The following is a 22,534-nucleotide window of genomic DNA, read 5'->3' on the forward strand; positions in this document are numbered from 1 at the left end:
TTAAATTAGTGAAACCTTTATTTGGCTGCACCCAACTGGTTAGTGCTTTTATTACTTGTGGTGGACGACCATCCACCCCAAATAATAATTCACTTCTTAGAGGTACATTTATATACAATATCTCTAAAATTAACAGGCCCGCACATTTTGGATGACAATACATGGAGAAACAATCAGCCACACTACGCATCCGGATACCTCTGACCCATAGTCTTACTAGACATCAAAATGATAGACTGACCTCCAGAAATACAAATGAATGTTTTATTCTATCGGCGCCAAGGTACAAAGAGATATGAAATGTGCAGATGTTCACACGTGGAGAAAGGGAAGGGACTGGTCCATGAAGATGGGGAAGGAAAAAAAAAATAATTATATATATATATATATATATATATATATATATATATATATATATATATATATATATAACCTACCAATCGCCTCTAAACCAAGATGACACTCCACCATTACAAACGTCAGACCGAAAAAGAAAATGTAGGAGGGGACTTTCTGTAGGTTCTAGAGCAAAGTGGACGATATCTCGATTTGCAAAAACGGAATCCAGCAAATTTGAGGAGAGCAGGAAGGCTGTATGCAAAGTGCAATCTGCTTTTACCAATCTATGACTGTTATGGGTATCCTGTGGTTTAAGTATATTGTTCTGTTGCTAGTTTGACTAACACAAGTCTCTGGAATGATGAATTGCTGAAAGCAAGTGAAATGCATAGGGCCATAACTGGGAACAGGTTTTTAAAAACAAAGTAATACTGTCAGTAGGCATGTATTCAAATGTTTGTTTTATTTCTTTATTTAAAAAAAAACGTTTAACGGAGTGACTGCTGCCAGAACAAAACGAAAAAAAAAAAAAAATCTGTAGGCAGTTGAGGTACATTCCTTTCCCAAAAAGATGAAAATCCTTCCGATGTTCATAGTATGGAAAAGTGAGCTTCCCAAATTAGCTAAATGGGAATGTTCTTAAGTCCGACGAAATACCCACAAATGGGGAAACCAAACAATAAAAGCAAAGTACAGCCTCCAGGCTCTGCGGCCGTAGTGTAACCGAACTGCTGCTTCTTTCTGGTCATTCCAAGTTCCTGGCGTAAGAAGTGGTTAAACCCAGCACATGTGACCTCCGCAAAGGTCACTATCACCTCACTAGGTGAAAGGTTAGCCAAAACATGAATATGGGTTGTGCAGCAGCAATAGCCATTGTGAGATACATCCTGAGTTGGTTCCTGGTCCCACGCACTACCACGCCCTCTGCTGCACCTTCGGACAGTATCTTCAGACGTAATGTCCTTATCTGTAAAAGGACAGCAGGAAAGCAAAATCAAATATAATAACGACACAAATTTCTTGAGAGAACTATTCCTCTGCGTTTAACAGCGAACCTCAATGAACTATACAACATATTCAAGTTTCACTTTTTAGAAAGTGAAGGGAAGAACTAGAACACACATTAAACCGTAGCACAACTTTTGTGCTCTGCTGGTGTCTATATCAAAGCAGTAGGTGGTCATATATTTGGCCAGATTCCTACAATAAGCAGTTTGCATTACACCATTGTTTGTGGCCCAGGCTGCCAAGCTAACTGCTTTAAAACAAATCTACTCAAAATAAGCAACCAAAATAGGACTCTAGGCCCGATTTAGAGTTTGGCAGATGGGGTTACTCGGTCACAACCGTTTCAGATGTCCTACCTGCCGTATAATATCCTACGGAAATCGTAATATGGCGGACAGGATATCCGGTCATGTTTGTGACGGAGTAACCCGCCCACCAAACTCTAAATCAAGCCCTTTATCACAAGAGGCTGAAAAATGAAGCTCATCTTCTACTGGTGGAGGACAACACGTTGCGAGTTCACTCTAGCCAATGTGTGAGTCTAAAGAAGATCACGTGATGCAGTACAAAGCAGGTCTGTTGGGAACATTCACAATGGACTAGGTACGAGAACCAGAATTTTTTTTATGTAAATATTTGAGAGAAGCAGGAACACAACATATAAAAGCACAAGAGTTGAAACTGAAACACGAGTATTCCATCGAAGGCAACCAAATTCCCGTTTAGGAAGAGAACCTGGGAGAAAGCCTCCAGGTCAAGCAATTAAATATATGAAAATGGTATGCCTTTTCAATTGGTGTATTCAAACAGACTTATTTTTTAAAATATAAGCAAAAGCCAAAAAGAATGGTACCCAAATGACCACCCAAAAAGTGCGCACAAAAAGAAAAAAAAAGGACGAGATATGATTGCAAAACAGTTGGAAAAATGGTTTAAAAGCCCCGTGTACTTTATCTCAATGGATATGCTACTGTGAAAAGATGGAAAGGTTTGCTTGTTTGAAATTGATAAAGGGATCAGACATTAAATGCTGGGATTCACCGACACTTCTTCACCATGTGTTTTTTTTTTCCTCTCTCTCTCTCTCTCCCCCTCTCCCTCTCCCTCTCCAGTTGCATTAGCATGGCTTTATTTGTAGAGATAATCATTGCAAGTAATCAGATGACTAACATAGCCTCAATGGAAAAAGCCAATTAATCGATCAACTTCTCTTCGTCTAAACTTCACAGTAGATGGAGTCTTTCTGACCTACACTGTGCCAAACCTGGTTTTTAGACCTAAGACATCCAACCTGGAGCTACAATTTAATTCATTCTCAGATGAGAAACATCCTCACTCAAGTGAAGAATCTAGTGCTCCTTCAAGCCACCCATTGTACCATTTCATATGCTTGTAGCAGCTCTTTCCAAACCTTCTTGTTGACATGGCACATAAGAAAAGAGGCAGACAGTTCTACATCAGACACTCCTGCAGACTTAAGTAGATATTATGTGCTTAGTCACACAATAATTGTTTGTTACTCTGCCTGTAGGGGATATTAATGTACTAGAGTTACATAATCATTCTGATGACCAGAGCAACTTTCCATTTCCCTTAATAAAATTAAAGATCATTCAACTGCTGAGGTTATACATCTAGTATTATGTCCAGATGTGAATGAACAAGCTCTCGGCTAGGACCCTTACTCCGCTTTTCAGAAATGAGTCACCAAAAGGACATGAACTTTGTTATGCTGAACCATTTGTCTTAATGAAATGACTTTAGCAAAAAGCACAGGAGAGCTGAAAGGTCTTTGTGCGACTTATATTTAAGCTTCTTTTGATCATAACACATTATTCCACCATGCAAGTCTTTGATTTCCAACTTGTATACCAATTTGTTTCATAACACTATCAACACTAAGGCATAAAATGATGGTGGACAAGAAACAGACTGCACAGCCTTCATTACTAAAACTCACCAAGTAGATAAAAACATCTCTATATTTATTGATCTGCATTATAAGCCAATCATAACAATACGTTGGGTTCATTCAGATTCCAACATGTCCACTACAGTTGCACAAGTGATAGATTTGGTTCTCAAAGAGAGCCCGAATTGTGAGTATTGAGCAACACTTTCGGCAATCATTTTCTGTGGTCAGTACGTTCCTGATCAAACAACAGGGCTGAAGCCCAGTTTAGGCAGGAGATTTACTAGATCTCCTTGTCTAGAGAGTTGCTTGCACACATTGTTTCTCTTGGTTCGTATTACTGGGTGATCTATGTGAGAGGATGGATCCTTGTTGGACAATGCATCATCATTGATAAAAAACAAGGTTAGGAACCCATTAAATGAGCAATTGTATGAGCCGCAGAACTCATTATCCATCTAGATATAGTAGTAGGACTGGAACACATTCTTTTAGGTTCAAGGATAACTATATATATATATATACATACACACACACACATACATACACACACACATATATATATATAAACACATATTTACACCAAAAAAAAAAAAAAAAAAAGTGTGTTGATAGCACCCGCCTGATTATTAGTAGTTTACTTTTGCCAATAACTGTCACCGTCCCAAAAACGTTTTCCAATAAAAAAAGTACAATTGGTTTGGGCTCTTTATAGCAAGTTTCATGAGGCTCCATTAAGTGGAGGCCAAAAATGTAGGGTTGCAGAAGTGACAGTCCCTATTTTAATTCCCACAGGATTCTTTGCTCCTCAATACAAAAACAATGGCTGAACAGAATTACGGAAACTTGGTGTTACAGAAAAACATTGCTCAACTAAGTGTTTAGCTTAGTTTGGTGTAAATCCGTTCTGCAATTTGAGACATTAGCATTTAAAAAGTGTACTTGGTCTTGGCATGAAGACATTAAATTTTAGACATGTCTGGACCATTAGTTCATGGAGGATTCAGTATGGGAAAGGGAAGCTTATTCAGCTGTCATCCATTGAAATTCAGCTGTGGATTTAGGATTCACAAAACCTGCTGCAGGTTCCCACATCTGCTGCGTTCTGATTGCCATGACTCATGCCCTTTTTGACTTTTTAGTTTTCCCAAAATTGTAATAAGGACGCCGGGTGAGCCTGCCCCAACACAGCTCTCCCAAGGAGTAAAAATTACTTTTTTTTTTTTTTTTTTTTTTTTTTTTTATCATGGGATTCGCAAATCCTATGCTGGGGATTTGTAAATCTTCATTTTTTAGAATTAGTATGGTGTACTACCGCTGCAGTTGGACAACCACTAATATGCATGGGCTTCTGCTGTTAGCATTTAGGGTTGTGTGATTGCAGTGGGTTAGGACCTGGAAGTGGGTTGGGTGTAGGTCCTGCAGCCAACCCACTCTGAGCACTGTCAAAAGCTATGGACTGCAGTGGTTTGCCACTTGCGACCACAGAAGCAAATATGCCACAGTGTGACAGGCCCTGCTTCAACTTGACCTGCGGGGTTGGCATCTTATAGCAGGCTGAGCAGAAGGCCTGGCAATGCCAAGCACGGATTGGCTACAGGCTCTGGCACCAGGCCATGTCCTACACCATCCCTCCCCAATTAACCACTGCTGCAAACAACTATAAGCCCCTCCTCCCTTATTTTTGTTTTGTTATTTCTTTAAGCCTCACAGACTAATGTCAAACACTTTCAGAGATTATGTCATCAATTTTAATTTTAAATTCCTTCAAATCATAAAGGGGGGTGGGGGGGGATGGAGGAGTGTTGGGTTCCAGTTACCCAACCATAACTGCCAAATTTCAGGGGTGGAGGTCTTGTTTTATAACCATGCCTGCACATTAGCTATGTTTTTTTTCAGTGTGTATACATATTTTATAAATGATAGTGAACATTGCACTTGCAAAGCAGTAAATTAAAATTGTGGTTGCATGAAAAAAAAAAACGAAAAAAAAAAAAACACCCATGTGGAGACTATTATCAAAACATTAACAACTATTTTCCTCAGTTTCTCTTTTAATCTTCCTAACCCTGCCCAAACCACACTTGAAGACTGTTAATACATCACTTCATACTATGGAAATAAAACACTTAAGAGCTCAGACACTGGAGTTGAGCATATCTTACCATAAAAACAACATTGGCGATGCAGCACCAACTCAGCATGAGGTAGTATCCTGTCCGTCCAAAGAGCAACCCTGATAAAACCCCTACAATCATCCTGCCAAGAAAGAGGTTATTACACATTATAATTAAGCACTAGATGCTGTGAAATACCAGTCCGTCGATGCAATATATTTTAGTATTAGATTTTTCTATTAGATGTTTTTCTTCCATTTTCGGTGCCTGTAGCAGTCACCTGTGGGCTACTCTCCTAAGGGGAGTAGTGGTGTACTATGACCACAGAATGCCACTGCCTAGTTGTGGGCTCATTATCGCTTGCCAATTTCATCCTCTCTGAATACTGGTGGTCAGCCTTTTTAATCTAAACAAATCTCAGTTTTGAGTATACTTAAAAAAAAAAAAAAAAAAAAAAAAAAAAAGAAGATCACTCTAAAATCCAAACTCCACCATACAATAAAGTAATAATCCCGGGACACAATGGTGGTCATTATGAGCTTGCCAGTCCTGCTCCGCCACGCCGGCAACACCGCTGACAGTGTGGCGGTGCAGGAACGGCAAATTATGATCACGGCGGTGAATGGGCTCCAAAGCAGCCAGTTCACCGCCTGTACTGCCAGGGCAGTGAGACTGCTGACGGTGTTATAAGTCCCCTTTCCACCCAGCCAGGAAATCCCTGATGGAAAGGATACTGGCAACAGAATTAACATTAATATCGCCAGTATGAGACTCCTCCACCCCCGAAAGTCACGGCCCACCCCTTAAATCTGGTAGACACCACCCTTCCCTGCCCCCGTACCTCATGCATACCCCCCCATCCACACACTCACACATCCATGCGCACACATTCACACGTGTCCATGACACCCCCCCACCGACACGCATTCACACAGATACATGCGCACACACAAATACCCTCCCCTCCACTGACACACACACTCACACCCCCATTCACACACACAACACTCAACAGCCCCCCCCCAGCCCCCTCCCCTGTGGGACGATCACCTTACCTGCTCGCGGTGGTTGTCCAGGAGGAATGGGGTCCATGTGGCCTGCTCCGCCAGCACCGCCCTGTCACCACAACACCGCCACGCCGATTACAAAGTTGTAATATGGCAGGCGGTGTTGTGATGTCATGCCAGCGGAGCAACCTCCACTAGACCACAGACCACCAGTATGGCTGCTGGCAGCTCTCCGCCCAATTTATGGCAGAGAGCTGCCAGGAGTCATATTATGGCGGTCTCCTGGCCGGCGGGACTTCGGTAGTCAACTGTTTTGACCGCCAAAGTCATAATGAGGGTGAATGTCTACTTCTAAATCTAGGCAGTGTGCAACCATCAGTTGTCAGCTAGACCGCGTCGGAAAACAATTTGGGATAAAAGGACTTGTGTACTAAGGAATCCTGCAAAGATGTACTGGATTCTACAAGGGCACATACAAACTTACTAATAATACTGTGAAAGAAGTTCCACTTACCCAACATACTTGTACCCAGAGAACGCAAAAAGGTCCACCATGGTCAGGTCTGTGTTCACAGTCACCAAATACAGTGCAAGTAAAATAGCCAACACCTCCACGATGAGCCAGGCAAAAGCTGAACTGGCCTGCACCCCGAGAATCTCCGGTGAAAACCTAAACACTCAAGAGAAAAAGAATATTGGAATTACAAGGGCACAGGACAGTGGTAGGGTTAGTCCTTCTGTAGTTATCTCAAGGTAAGCAAGATGGAAGTACAGCTAATGAACATACGCACGTTTTCAAGAAAACAACTCAATTCCTCAGTTAATACCGCAGTGCTTTCCATAACCATGAATGAAGAACCACTGAACTGCACATTTACATGCTGCAGTAAGTCATGGCATGACCAACAGCACTTGGTTTCAATACATTATAGGACTATGGCACCAAATACAAGCTTCATGCCAATCCCCCACCACCTAAACAGAAGAAGCATCAATGTATCAAAAGTACCCCTACACCGAGACTCATTTCATGTAGAGGCAGTGGCTTTTTAAAAATAATTTCGAACAGGCCCATCTCTCACCAACACAATGAGAACAACAAATAAAGCAGATTCACCAACTCTAGAAATAGCCTCTTGGAATAGGTTTTAAAAATGCAGTTGACAAACCATACACCATCAGGAACACATTTATGCCTTTGTTACAATTTGAACAGGGCAGTGTCCTGGGGTTGGAATATCGCTCTGGACAATTACTACAGGTGCATTCAAACTTTCTAGTTGCTGGAACACCAAGCCCAATTTGATGAGCTGGAAAAACCATCTGAAAAATATGTGCTTCATGGTTTCTTGTAGCTTTTGCTAGAAGATGTGCTGTGGGCACCAAAAATTCCCCAGATACAAGTCATGTGCTCACTGTGCCACAGGACTCAAGCTCAGCTCTACTAAGTAAGCTAAACAGGTCTGACGTAATTTGCATTCCCATCCGGGTGGTGGGTGCTTGGGGAAAACATGGCTTAGCAATCTGGACTGGGCTGTTTTCTGTTGGAAAGGGACCAAGATTAATTTGTATATTTTTGATGATCTCTCTCTAGAGTGGCATAATGGATGAAAAACAAACTGGAATGCAGCCAAAATGATCGCCCGTGGCTGAGATTAATTCAACCATTCCTTTCATCACATTGCTGTCTGTTTTTTTTTTTATTGCAAATAGGTGTCACATGTTGAGTAATCAATGGCGTTCAGAAAGCTTTATTAGAAGTGCTTCATGTAACATCTTCAATGGAAATATGATCTAAATGCCATGAAGAAATTCCTAATGTACAGAATAAAAAGCGTGGTTGTTTATTCAAATTGATCCATGAAAACACAATTGACCCCTTTTTTAATACAATGAATCTGTGGACCTTATATGCTTGGGATGGACTGCAACATACTGACAAAGTCACGAACAAAGAAAAAGTGCAATTCCAGCAAATCACACAACTGGTGCAAACGTAACCCTAAGGTCTTGGAGCCTCCAACATTGACAAGTGCATTAAAATATTTTGTAGATAACTTTCAAAATAAAATACACAGAAATATACTACCTCTTTAAAACACAACTTCTTCAGTTTAACAATCTATCATCAAATATTTAGATAACCTGTCAAAAGCTACAGAGAATTGTTAGGAGCCACAGCAAGCAGGTGGTTTTAACTTAATGACTGGTTTCCGTCGGCAGAAAAGTGCTCTCAAACGAAGGGTGCTTGATCACTCTAGCCCTACAGATTAGTCTGCCTGCAGATTGGATAATAGTTTTTAGGAGTGTAAGGATATGCTTAGGAAACAAAGCAACTAAGGTGTTTCTGGAGTCCACCTTTCACCAGCCTAATTTTTCTACCTCTGTACTTAAATCCTCCCTTGATACCAACAGCAACCTAGGACATACATTTGGTAGACTGCAGATGATACAATAGCAGTGATGTGGTGAATGACTCCCAAGCCTGAGTAAAGGGTGTGCACAGGCACATTTGTTGATGAAGGCAGAGCGAGCAATGGGACCCCAATCCAGAATTGGGTGCAAAGTATTTTATTCTGCTTGTTCAGGTACTTTTGTCTCCGAGAGACAGCGAAAAGAAGTCAGACTTCATTTGATTGAATCTGAGAAAATGCTCAATCATTGTTGGTGATGCACTCAAGGCAGCTATAGAAAGCAAATATTCTCCTAAGTATCACCAACAAGCACGTGCAGGGAGATGCCCAAGTAGCCTTTTCAGCAGTTCCATAAACCAGCTACTGCAGCCTGGAGAGGATGATAAGCCAACTAAGAGACAAACTAGCCTGTAGAAACTCTAAAGCAAACACTAACTTTCAAAAGATACATAATATTATTATTATTATTATGGTGGTAAGGAATGGATAGGTCTTTACTGGTGCTACCCATTAGCCTAAAATTTTATGTTTCAGACTTGGGAAGGTGCTCCTGTTTGCAGCTGAAGACATCCAGACGTTACACAGTCTAGTTCACTTATTTATGTGCCGGAAACTAGTAAAGACAATGGTCGATTCTGTCGAACTTACATAAAACATTCAAACAATCAGTAATATTTAGAAACAGAAATTGACCGGGCCATACTATATTCATCCATCATTATATTATTGCAACCACTTTTTTATTAATAAAGCATCACATTTGTGCCATAAGCGACTTCAGGAGACACTGTATACATGAATACATTTGCTTTCCCTCTCAATGAGACACTGCCAGCCCACTTTGGAAACTCTCATGAATCTCACCTGTTCTGTGTCCCCAGTGCAAGACCAGCCACAAGAACATACGTAATAAAAGCCATCACTGAAATGAAACAAAAAAAGAAAGATCACATCACAAAACAAGACTTGCCAGTGGTAGAGACACAACATGCCCATTCTTCATTAATGTAAGCCATTTAAATTATTGACATGCTGCAAAGGAACAATGGAGCATTCAGCATTGTTGTATAGGTTAGTGCAGTATGTCAAAGTTTAATTGTGTGATGCATGGCACATAAATTGATAATACAGTAGAAAACAATCAAATAATTGTGCTAATAGACAGGTATTTAAATGGTCAAAACAAGGGTTCAGCCCAGAAATACTTTTGATACGCCTAGCTCAGCAAGACAGTAAAAAATGTGTGTTTAAGGAGTGGTTGTCCGCAAAACGAGAAGCCTAGTTGCCAAAAAGGTAGTTAAAGTAGAATCTTACAATATGGCACAGCTTTGTTGTGCTGTTGGCAATAATCTGTGTCTAAGCCAGGCTTCTCAGAGCGGCTTGTGAGCTGCTACTGGTCGCTCCCCCGCTACTTGTAGCTGCTCAGCCTATTAAATTAGACGTTTTAGCCTGGTTAGATTAATATATGTAAACAAACATTGAAACGTGTGTATTTGTGAGAAAAGTGTGTGTATTTTTAGAACTCATAAGCTGAATATTTGAGGAAAAATGGTTGCCTTTTTCAAAACATAATTAAAGCTGATATTTGAAGTATTAATCAAGCATCTCTAGAAGGAGATATTATTAGAAATATTATTGTGTCTGGGGCACTGCAGCAATGGTTGTTATGTGTAACCCCCCCGCAGAGGCATTCAACATTGACAAAACATTTTTTACATTACTGCTTGCAACCATGCTGATGCACTGAGGTGATCCCTGCTGGTAACCTTGCATACAGGCGCATTGTGTCTGATGTGGTCACTATTACAGCTTTGATATTATTAGTAGGTCCGGGAATGTTTCACAAAAAGGTTGCAGAACCCTGATCTGAGCAATGTGAGTATAGTGCAATGGAGTAGAGTGGCAGAGAGCGCCTCCATTATGCCAGATGGCCGATGGCCATAAAGAAATTACACAAATAAACCTGTTTCTTAAAAGTTCTGCCTAAAGGGAGAAATGCTACACCGGTTGGTGCCAAAAGGTATACCAATGACATTAACATTAATATTATGTTTTGTACATGGTTCTAGATACCCCACATCTGGCATCCTTAAACACAGTAAATAGGATGTTACTATTACCCAACTTTTGGTATTTAATATATCTACCTCAGAAGGATGGAAGGTTGCTTTGTGCCTACTTTTAACTTGTGACCTTAAGGTCACTGCATCTGTGTGGTGGAGGGTGTTGAGCCTATGGAGTCACATGAATAACTTAACCATACAACTGCCTAAAGCGATTAAAAATACTTTCAAACTATTCTATGGCTACTGTAGGCAGGACAGGAAGAAATCTTAAACAAGATGGGCCAAAAAAAACAAACAAAAAAAAACACAATTCTAAGCCTAGTTCTGGGACCTCTGACACTAGACAAAAGATAATCTGCAGAAGGAAGATTCAAAGAAGTAAGTGAAGATAGAAAGGGAGTTTAGAATGCAAAAATTATTTTACAAAAAAGAGGAAGCAAACAAATTGCATTGGGAAACATATGCTTAAGTAGTTGTTGAGTTGCATGTGAAAGAATGATCCTTCTGCAGAAAGTGCCACTAGGTAAATAATAAGGTTTTTTTTGGTTGGGCGTGTAATATTGCATGCACCATTCATGGCATCATATTGTATTGGATTCTATATTTACACTGAAGTTCGTTGATTGAGGCCATGTGCTTTTTTGGTTCAGGAACTTCAGGTGTTGACTATCAGGCTACCGGATGGCGAAGGCAACAAAGAACCCATTCCGGCAAAAAGAAGTGCTGCCCATCTCATTTAGAGTTAGGTGGACCTTCAGTATGTTGATGGCAGAGACTACTCGGTCCCCGGTACAGATATACACCTTAGACAGCCTGACGGAGTAAGGGCCATCAGAGGATTTGCCATTTGTTAACAAGCCCTATTTAGAGTGGGCAAACCCATGGCAAGTGTTGACTGTCCATCACTGCCAGGTAAAACCTGGTGGTGAGGGGCAGTGAAAACTGTAAAAAGGACCCCACACCATGGGAGAAATCTCCAATGGTGAGGGAGTTTTGCTTTATTTATTTCCCAAAAACAAAATGCTGCTTTTTAATTTGGTTTTTGAAAATAATAATAATAATAATTAAAAAAAAAAAAAAAACACATGGAAATTTTGGCGCATGGCTCGGTTATGCTTTCCAGCCTGCTTCTATTGGGCTCCTTAGCAGATTTGTTCCCTTCCCCACACTTAAGAAAATACAGAAGTTAATTTGTTTTATGGATCCGAATGTGATTATTCTTTATTTGTTGTTTTATAATAAAAATAATTAAATATAAAAAAACAAGGAACACTTTAGAGTCTGTTCGTGTGAGCATAACACTGGCATGTCTGAGGGAAAAGTACCTGGAATATAGAGGTCGGGGGCGTTTACATCAAACCGTGGAGCCACGGGCGTGTCCTGCTGGTATTGCACTTCCCAGTCCTGTCAAAAGAAGATAAAGGTATTTCAACAACAAAGCCCGAGGCACATATAACAACCAGAGACTCTACCTTTCAGCAGAAGACAAAGACTAACCACAAATTATAATCACATGAAAACAAAAAGGAGCCATATCAGAGACAATCCAGATACGAGTACTTCCCATGTGCAGAGATTGTGGCACATGCAGACACAAAAGCAGCTAGTCATCACACGTAGGGAACACTTTTCTGTCACAAGGAATCACTGGGCCAAGTTTCTCTTGGTACATGACTGAGAAATAAGAATATCATTTAGGAAAGAAAATTGTTTTTAGTTAGAACCTGCCAAGATCAAGGAGAGCGCAGACCTGATGAAAGATTTGCCTTTTCCCAGTGCAGAAGCCCTCACCATGGGAAGGATATATCAGTCTTGGAGACAGTGTAGTGTGGTTTTATGAAGTCTTCAGTAATTTAACGATCCATAAACATTACAAATGTGTTCCTCTGCTAAAGTTCACTCTTAAATAGTGGACTTTACACTGTGACTTTCGCAAGTAATGCCTTGCAAAACAGCCAAACAGTGCTCTGTGTGCTAGAGACACATCTGGCTTTAGCTGGGACCAGCAGGAGTTGGCAGTTTTTCACCTGCAGAGTTTTCTGCACAATTATGGATTGACCACAATATCTACTCTTTGCAGCAGGATACGCAGATTTAAAAAAAAACATTACTGAAAGAAAGTACCACAAGGGATGCCATGCAGTAGTATACCTCTTGCAAAGGGTAAAGGATGACGTTTCAATTACTGAAGTCTTGAACTGGTATTACTAAGTTGAAGCCTTTGCCCAGACAGTATTAACGGGTGAAAATTATATACTAATGATGTAATACTGCCAAAGAATGGGCCACTTAATGTCGCATAATCAAATTTTCATTTGCCACATAACAGTCATCCGATGGTGAAATTTGGTCTGGCACAACCGAATAATTCTAGCGACGCTGGCTAGAGTACAGAGCCTTACTATGACGAGGGAAAGTCACGCTGCAGTTTGCTTTATGATAATACTCAGGCAGAATAGTTGAAACGAAGGAGGAAAGATAAGGAACATCAACCAGAATTCTAAAGCACTAAACATAGGTGAGCCACTTTACAAGTCATTGTGGCCTTCGGATTTCATGCTTGCAGTAGGGTGCAGTTCCCATTGTTCATGCACTAAGACCATATAGGCACAGTCCCAGGCATCTGCAAGTCTATTACATTGTACATCTCCACACCATTAATCGGGTAGACCAGAGAAGGTCACAATGGGACAGTAAGTCCGTCAGATTTCAGTATTCTTATTCCTAGTGGTTTTGCATGACCAACACATAGTGGAACTTTACCTGATGCATGTAGGGAAACACAAGCAGCCCCAGCTTCTTTCCCACGTAGACAGTATCCACAGCAAAGTAGTATTTCAGCTTGCTCACTGGGATAAACCGATCGATCTGGAGCACGAATGAGAGGGAGAAGCCAAGCAGAGAAATAAGGGAACATTTTCAGATCTACAGATGTGGCCACAAGCCGCCACTCGCATTATTTTGGTAAACAAGTCTACAAAGTGGACATCCAGTTCCAGGAGGAGTTGGTGACTCATAAAAATGGAAATGCAATTTTCCAGCTAGAGTTGAAAGCCTAACTGAATGTAAACACACTATGTGACCTGCAAAAAACTGCATAAGGAGGGGACACGCCCAGACATGTGCCCGACATTTTAGAATAAATTATGAAGAAACCACTTCGCACAAAGCAGGGAAGTAGTTTATAAAAATGTTGCTTACACACTAGGCTTGGCACGGAGATCCAGTTTTAGTGCAAACATACACCAATCTTGGCAGGGACGAAAACTGGGCATGTGACAAGGGTGTAGCTTAGAAAGTCTCAAATCATCGACGCTCGAGATACAACCAGGCAGTACTCTAGGACACTAGTATGAGAACTTCATCTCATCATTTGGACTGAAATTTGATAACACACTGACTGATTATCAAACACCACCGAACATGAATATGGGGTTAATTCTCATTTTGTTTTTGGCACACTCATCACATCCTTTGAGACCCATGGCTTGATCTGATGCTCCAAAAGGTAACATTTTCTTGGGTGGGAGTTTAAATCAAGTGGCATTACCCACTTTCCCAACAGCTAAACTCAAACATCTTTGCACAAGGCACTGCACTGCAATTCTGTCTCTAATGTTACCCACAGATATAGCAAGGAAGAGACACAGCTCTCCGAACTTTTCATTAAGGACAAACAGCCACAAGTAAGCACCCTCAAAGAAAGAGCCTTTCATGCAAAAGCCAAACAGAAATAGTGAATTACAAAATGTACTAAAGGATAGGAAGTTAAACTTACGTTTTGGTCCATCATTTCCTTGCCCTGGACGGCGAGGCTGCTGCCATATGCCAAGGCAAGGTTGGACATGGGATCTGAGAAGATGGACTGCCCGGAGTGGCTGGGCCCAGGCGTGCCACCCTGACTTACAAAACTGGAACTTGTGTCATCGAACAGCTGATGTGGATCCGCCGTGGGCGGCGCCATGCTCCGGACTCTGCGTTTTGCAGCTGTAAAGGAAATGAAAATAAAAATAAGAAAAGTGGGTTTAGAGAAAACTGACGGAGGGACAGCTTTACAGAATTAAAGAATGATGAGAAAACAACATTTTAGTGAACCTGATAGTTTGCTGCGTCAATTTGGCCGTCCAGAAGATTCTCGAAGAGAGCACAAAGTCCCTTAAGCAAGTAGATTTGTACAGTTATTAGAAAATCTAAACGAAAAAACATTACTGCAATTCCTGATTATTCTTGACCAAAACGGTATTTTATTTTTTAATTCTCCCTAAAACCATTAAAACTTGATAGCACAAAGCAAAACCGGCAGTTGATTCCAAGGCATCGCACCTTCTACAACTATGCGTGTGAAGCACAACATCAAAAGTTGCCCAACACTGAGCTTGGGACAGGCTGCAGAAAGCAACAGTCTATGGGGGGGGGGGGGGGTGGGGGGAGGGGGGGGGGGTCAAGCAATATCAAAACAGAATGTAAAGCAATTCGGAGGATTTCTGTTTAAGCCCTTCCATAGAACTCAAAATACTCTCACACTGATCTGTGTTCCCAAGCAGGACCATCTCAGACTGGAAACATAATCGCACTCTGACAATCCACACATTGTACCGACACATCCTCGGTTCGACACATCCTCGGTTCGACTGCTTGTAGCTCAGCTATAGAAAACGGAGGGAATACAAAATGTATAATGCTATGATATAGTGAAACAACTGTGGGCGTGGAGGTGGGTCAGGTGCACATACTTGGACATGCATTATGGGTTGCTTGAAGTGCCTTACGCTTCCCCTTGCTTCCCCTTTCCCACCTCTGGCTTTGATACTGCAGACCCTGGCTCAGAGGTTGCAGACAGCTGCCAGGGACAGAAAGTAGAAGCAGATCCTGAGGGTTTACTTCTACTTTCAGTATATCTCACCTCTTGCTCCAACCCTGGGTCTTGGGAAGGAGGCTAAGGGCGTTAGGGAGCTAAGGGTGAGATAAGGGGTGGAAGGGCAGGAACTACCCATACATAATGATCCTCCCGGATCCCCACCGCATTCTGTTATCGAAAGCCTAGGTAGCAGAGGATGGGATGCGGAGTACAGATCTTGGCTGCAAGAGACAAACACCCACATAAATTGAAAGATGATTATAAAACACAGAGAATAGTAAATATCAAGTAAATGTAGAAAGCATTAAAAAGAACATCCACTGACAATGCCAATAGGTCTCACTTTTTTAGAAAGCAATGCTGACAATGGATGAAGGGTGGATGGGGGAGAAAGTGAGGGTGGCAGTGGAGGGAGTTTCGACGGGGAAAAAGCAACAGCAGGAATGGAGGCAGTCTGGGCAGGAAAAAAGCAACAGCAGCAAGTTAGGCAGGGAAAAAGCAACAGAGGCAAGTTGGGTGGGGATAAAGCAACAAGAGCAACGGAAGGAGGGTGGGCAGACTTAGCAACAATGGCAATGGAGGAAAGGCGGGTGGGAAAACTGTAATGGAAGGAACTGAGGGAGGATGGGTGAGTGGGTGAAAAAGCAACATCAGCAATGGAGGAAGGGGAGCACTGAAAATGCAACAGCAGGAGAGTGAATGGGGAGGTAGAAACTTTAGGTGTGCGGCACAGCACACTGGTGAGAGAGATGAAGGTGGTGCACAGGATAGAATCATAAGGGTGGAAAGTGGGCAGAGAATGAAAACACAAAGGCGGGGTCAGGCAACAGACAACCAGGTGGAGCATGGGCAACAACATGCTAGGAGAGGACATAACTTGGAGCGGTGGAGGTTGGAAGAGAATGAAACAAGGGAGACAGCTGGAAAATACATGCACTCTCATGGAGCGCTTCACGACAAAGACAAAAATAGTTCACAATAAGCAGACACTGGTGGAGGCATAGAAGGAGCCAATTAGAGAGATGGTACGAAGGCTATGCTCCATGGGGGGGGAGGTTGGGGCAAACAAAAACTGGACATGCTGAAATAGAAAGCCAGTTAATAAAAAAAAAAACAAGCAAATGTGGGTGACAAATCACAAAGTCAATGGTAAGCAATGGGCAAAATGCACTCCTATGTAAGCTTTCAGCATATTTCCAATATGCCTTTGCAATCAGCCAGCTACGCCATCGGGTAGACCTCAACCTAGAATGACAAGCATCCCATATGTGGGCCTAATTTTTGTTTGAAACAGCCTCCGTTTAAGATATTAAAGTGATATTAAGTCCAATGTATGAAGGGTGCAAAGTCTAAGCCCAAGAACTTCAGACCTGTGGGTTTAAAATGCCCTGGAAAGATTACAGAGTACATAATCACAGAAGAAACAGTTAAAGTTTAGTTAAGACTTGGAATAGCATTAGGCATTTCGTTGTAGAAATGAAACCGTCAAGGTAGTGCTTATTGTTAATATGTTCTCAGCAGCAGGCGACTTACTTATTCACCATTGGCTCTGCACTGTTTGCAGTACATACCGTCCACAGTCATACATTTACCCATTTTGCTAAGGGCACATGATGGCAAAGAAACTAAACCATCACTACTCGAGCCAGAAGGTGCTGAGGTAGATTGATAATGACTAGACTACACTCTTCTCATGTACATGGTTCCTTCTGGATCGCTCGTCTAACTATAGGCTGCAAGACTGATTATCAGCCTGTAAACAGTAGGAAAGAGCTGTGCAACCCTTCGAAGATCAAAAAAGGAATATAAAGCACTGGCAGGAGATTCTGCGTAAGTCACCAGTACTGCACCTTAATCTTGCAACTTATCGCAAAATGTAGCTATGTATTTCAGGACTTGGCTGCTCATTCGGTTGTAACATTGCTGCATTGGACCCGACCTGTTGCAGGAAGGCTGTGGCAGTTAAACATTCACTCTTTACAGTTTAAGGTGGTCGTTACGAGTTAGGCAGTGCGAGGACTGCTGCGGTGGAGGAGCGGTCTCACCGCTGCTGTCCCAGCGGTGAAGACCATCGTATTATGAGCGTGGCCTACGAAAAACAGCCACAACGCCACCAGTCCTGCCAGTGCTGGCAGACCGCTGTGGCTGCCTTCTCCAGGCCGGCGGGAAGCATGACGCCGCCAACCAGATTATGAGGCTGCACACCACCAGGGTTTGCACGGCAGTCGCCACGCCACTAAAACCCTGGCGGTAACGCACCCCAGGATATGAAAAATGCATTCCTGTCACATGCAACCCCACCCCTACACACACACACACACACACACACACGCCTACACACGCCTACACACAAATGCACACACCCCAAGCATGCACATCTCACTAACACTCTACCCATATTACAGTCGTCCCACAAACCTGTCAGGAAGTCCACAGCAGACCACATTGTGGAGGTCGTCAGGAGACATGTGAGGTAGGGGGCAGATGAAGGTGGTGAAGGCTGCCGCACACAAGACTATCACTGCCAGCATCATTCGTCATGGGCCCCGGTCCCCAATAGGCAGCAATAGTACCCAATGGGTAGTTGCACGGCGGTGCAAACCACCAAGAGTTCACCGCTGTGCAGAGACCGCCGTGCTGATCTGTGTAACGTAATATGGAGGGCAGAATATTGTCAGCATGGCGGTGTGGGTGGTGGGACCACCTCCCTCCCGCCGCCGTTCAGCCTGGCGGTGTCAGATTTGTGGCGGTTTTTGACGGTTTTACTTTTGTGCCATGTAATACGGCGCTCTTGTTTTTGCCGCCATTGCGGTCTTTTGGCAGCCACCACCGCAGCGGTCTTAATAAAAGATTGCCATACTCATAATGACCACCTAAGTGTCTCTACAGCAAAGCCCTGTTGACATGGCTGAGCCTCTATAAAAAAATAAATAAAAAAAAAATAAAAAAAGTGGCTATCTGCTCTTGCAAGCAGATGAAGCGACCTTAGGAACCAACAGGTTCAATATTACAAAGACGCTCTGCCATTAAGTTTTCTGTCGCCACTGACTTAGTATGTTGAAAAGATTGCCACACTCTTTTAATCCATGGTCCATACATGCAGACCAAACTGGCTTTGGGGTTTGGATAGGAAGAAAGGGGAAAAGGGGTGCTTATCAAGGGTATTCTCTAACAGAAACAGAGATACCTTAACTTCCAAGCAATCACTGTAACACTTACTGCCACTCACAACTCTTCTATCCAGTCTACGATAAACAAACAGTAGAAGTAAATGAAGCATCAGGTTGCTATACAGTATCCTCTCCCACCGAAAATCCAGTGAATTTTGATCGAAATATACAATGAAACCGAGAGAGTGAGCAGAAATCAAGGCAATACCTTCAAGGCTGAGGCCACCAGCGTGGCCTACCACTTGAGCAATCACTCTCAAACTACAACCAATCAATATGAAAGGGCCACCCTCAATTGGGAAATATCAAAAATATAACTAGGTCTTTGACGCATTTAACCGCAGCAACTATGCAAATTAACTCCCAATGTGTTGGAAAAGCTCTGGATGATTGTGAATAATTTGGCAGCTTCTGAGAGGAGTGGATGCCCAGAACTTTCAATGTTGGGCCTTGCTGTAACTTCATAGTTTTAAATATGAAGGTTTACTCTAGTCTACGTTGGATCACTGTTAAGGTAATACACTGCAGGGAATACACTGCAGGTCACAGTCATTATTTAAAGGGACATTTACTCACTTGAAACATGAGCAGTTCTGCAACAGAAGATCACACCAGTGTTTAACCCCTTCGCTGCCAGGCCTTTTCCCCCTCAGATGCCGAGCCTCTTTTTCTGGCTATTTGGGGCAGTTCGCGCTTAGGACCACATAACCTTTTGTCGTCATAAGCTACCCACGCCAAATTTGCATCCTTTCCCACCCTCCCCCAACATCTTAGGAATTCTAGAGGTACCCAGAGGTTGTGGGTTCCCCTGGAGGAGACCAAGAAATTAGCCAAAATACAGCTAAAATTTGGTTTAAAACGAAGAAGATTCAGATGGATAAGTGCATGTGGCCCTTACAAATGAAAATAATTGGTGCACAGCTACCATGAACTTCAACAGCCACCTTTGAACCTGCCTCCTGCTAGCATCAACGAAGTGCTGGAAAACCAGCATCCCATGAAGGGCACTCTTCACCTGGTGTCAAACCTCCAACAAACATAGATAAACGGTCTTACTAGAGGAGCAGGGACAAGCATACCACGCACTGTCTAAAGGAGGTAATGGCAATTGGCAGAAAAGAACAGCAGGAGATAAAGTCTAATCTTGGGACACTTTCCAGGAAACAAACTGGATTTTATTTAGAACAAAAGGGGATTTAAATTGCTGCCGCTTAATAATAACTCTAGTTGGATTGTGGATCCAAGGTATGTTGAGGTTAGCTAGGCTGTAGAGGATTCTGTATAGAAAAAAAAAAAAAATCAGGATACTCAAGTGGAAAGGGGGAGATTTTGTTACATCTTTAAGTGTGCAAGAAAAATGGTTTCTTTGAAGCTATTTGATCAGTTATTTCTATTTTGTTGGCACAAGCTGTGTCCATGCCAATAGTACTAAAAAGTTGAAAATGACACTTACTGGAGTGGACCTCAAATATCAGCTTGGTAGGGAATCAGTTGTGAGAATTCACATTATATATTTACTATCAATAAAGATGTTTATGCATATAGTGCAGGCGGAAGGCTCACATGGCTCGAGTAGTCTTTGAAGTTATTCAAAGTGTAATCAAACAAGGAAATATAAATAAGAGCATCCAATTGGCTGACTGTGATCATGTTTATACTGGGAGAATCCTTTGATGCTTTATAGGCGACCTTAGATTGATAGGCCTCATGAATATAGCATTATAACCTGTTTCCGGAGGCTCTACTAGTTGTTAATGGCCCTGAACCATAGTTACAGGCTCAAGCTGTTCCCAAGTCTCCCGATAAAAATGGTACCTCACTTATGTGGGTAGGCCTAGTGCCCGCGACAGGAAATTACCCAAAACACAACACGGACACATCACATTTTCCCAAAGAAAACTGACCTGTTTTTTGCAAAGTGCCTAGCTGTGGATTTTGGCCTCTAGCTCAGCTGGCACCTAGGAAAACCTAGCAAGCCTATACATTTTTGAAAACTTGACACCTAGGGGAATTCAGAATGGGGTGACATGTGGGGCTCTCGCCTGGTTCTGTTACCAAGAATCCTTTGCAAAACTCAAAATGTGGCCCAAAAAAAAATACACCTCTCCCACAATTCGGTGCTGCAAAAATCTGGAATCTGAGGGGAGCCACTAACTTCCTTCTACCCAGCGTTCCCCAGCTCTCCTGATAAAAATGGTACCTCACTTGTGTGGGTAGGCCTAGTGCCCGCAACATGAAATGCCCCAAAACACTACGTGGACACATCAAAATTATCAAATACAAAACTACCTATTTTTTGTTGGGGGGGGGAGGGGGGCAAGGGGGCTGGCTGCGTTTTTGGTCCTGACCTCAGCAGCCATCTAGGGACACCTACCAAACCCATACATTTCTGAAAACAACACACCCGAGGGAGTCCAGGAAGGTGTGACTTGCGTGGATCCCCCAGTTTTTTCTTACCCAGAATCCTCAGGAAACCTCAAATTTAGTTTTAAAATTAAAAAAAAAAAAAAAACATTTCCCCCCACATTTCTGCGTGGGATCACTGCATTGGCACACATTTCCTACCTCAGAGTTCCCCTCAGTCTCCTGATAAAAATGATACCTCACTTGTGTAGGTGGTCCAAGTGCCTGTGCCTGTGACCGGGAAGAGCCAAAAATGTGTCGAAACTGAGGGGGAACCAAAGCGGGTCCAAAAAGGCAGTTTGAAAATAAACATTTTTAGGTTGACAAGTGGGGCAGAATTTTTAATCGGTATAAATGCGACAATGCTGGGTGGTAGGAATTTTGTGGATTCCTGCAGATTCCGGAAGGTTCCATCACAAACATGTGGGAAAAATTTGTATTTCTAGCAAAGTAGGAGGGTTGCGGTCATTCAGGTAAGAAATTAGTGCAGGATAGCATGTGACTACACCACCCTGGACTCACCCAGATGTTTAGTTTTCAGATGTGTCTAGGTCTTGTAGATTTTCCTACACTGCGGCGTCCCAAAGTCCAATAAGTGCAGCCCTCGCCACCACCCCACTATTTTTTTATTTTATTTCCTGGCATCTAGTAGGCTTTCTGTGTCCCCGGAGAGTGGATCGGGGGTAATAGCCCCATCTGGCCACCAGTGGACAGAATAACTTTGTCCCCATTTATTTGGGGTGGGGGTATGGCCATACCCCCACCCTCTTTTTTTAAAAAAACAATTCTTCCCTGGTGTCCGTTGGGCTTTCTGGGCCTTACAAAAATAGGCCGATCTGCCCCCAAAGGGGGAGGGGGGGGCAGAAATGGCTAACAGTATTGTGCCCTAATGGGGAGCGACCCTTGCCCAAGGGGTTGCCCCCACAAACAACCCCCCGCCCCCATCCCTGGTGCCTAAGTGGTTTCTGACCCCCCCCACCCCAGGGGCAGATTGGCCTAATACAAACAGGCCAATCGGCATTAAATAAATTTGCCCCCTAGGGGAGCGACACCTGCCTAAAAGGTCGTTCCTCATCTGTGAAAAGAAAAAAAAAAAAAGTTCCCTGGTTCCTAGTGGTTTCTACCCCTTCCTCTCCCCTCCCCTTGGGGGCAGATCGGCCTAATTCAAATGGGGGCAGATCGGCCTAAGAAAAATAGGCCGATCTGCCTCCAAGGTGGGCAGAAATGGGCTAAAATAAAT

At 42.6% G+C, this 22,534-nt stretch overlaps 1 protein-coding gene across 2 annotated transcripts in view; it reads right to left on the reverse strand.

Moving 5' to 3' along the window:
* Window positions 1–787: 787 nt before the first annotated feature.
* The window catches only part of YIF1B (Yip1 interacting factor homolog B, membrane trafficking protein), a 39,201-nt gene continuing 17,454 nt past the window's right edge, over window positions 788–22,534 (reverse strand). Inside the window, exons 2-9 of one of the 2 annotated variants that reach the window (XM_069207199.1) lie at window positions 14,959–15,018; window positions 14,642–14,850; window positions 13,627–13,731; window positions 12,189–12,267; window positions 9,662–9,719; window positions 6,898–7,053; window positions 5,425–5,518; window positions 788–1,306 (exon numbers count right to left, since the gene is read on the reverse strand). In XM_069207199.1, coding sequence (XP_069063300.1) covers window positions 1,151–1,306; window positions 5,425–5,518; window positions 6,898–7,053; window positions 9,662–9,719; window positions 12,189–12,267; window positions 13,627–13,731; window positions 14,642–14,827 — 834 coding nt within the window. In that variant the 5' untranslated portion in view covers window positions 14,828–14,850; window positions 14,959–15,018 and the 3' untranslated portion in view covers window positions 788–1,150. The remainder of the gene's footprint in view (window positions 1,307–5,424; window positions 5,519–6,897; window positions 7,054–9,661; window positions 9,720–12,188; window positions 12,268–13,626; window positions 13,732–14,641; window positions 14,851–14,958; window positions 15,019–22,534) is intronic. The other variant, XM_069207198.1, reaches the window with a different exon arrangement.

This window comes from Pleurodeles waltl, chromosome 9 (assembly GCF_031143425.1).
Source record: "Pleurodeles waltl isolate 20211129_DDA chromosome 9, aPleWal1.hap1.20221129, whole genome shotgun sequence".
Classification (NCBI taxonomy): Eukaryota; Metazoa; Chordata; class Amphibia; order Caudata; family Salamandridae; genus Pleurodeles; species Pleurodeles waltl.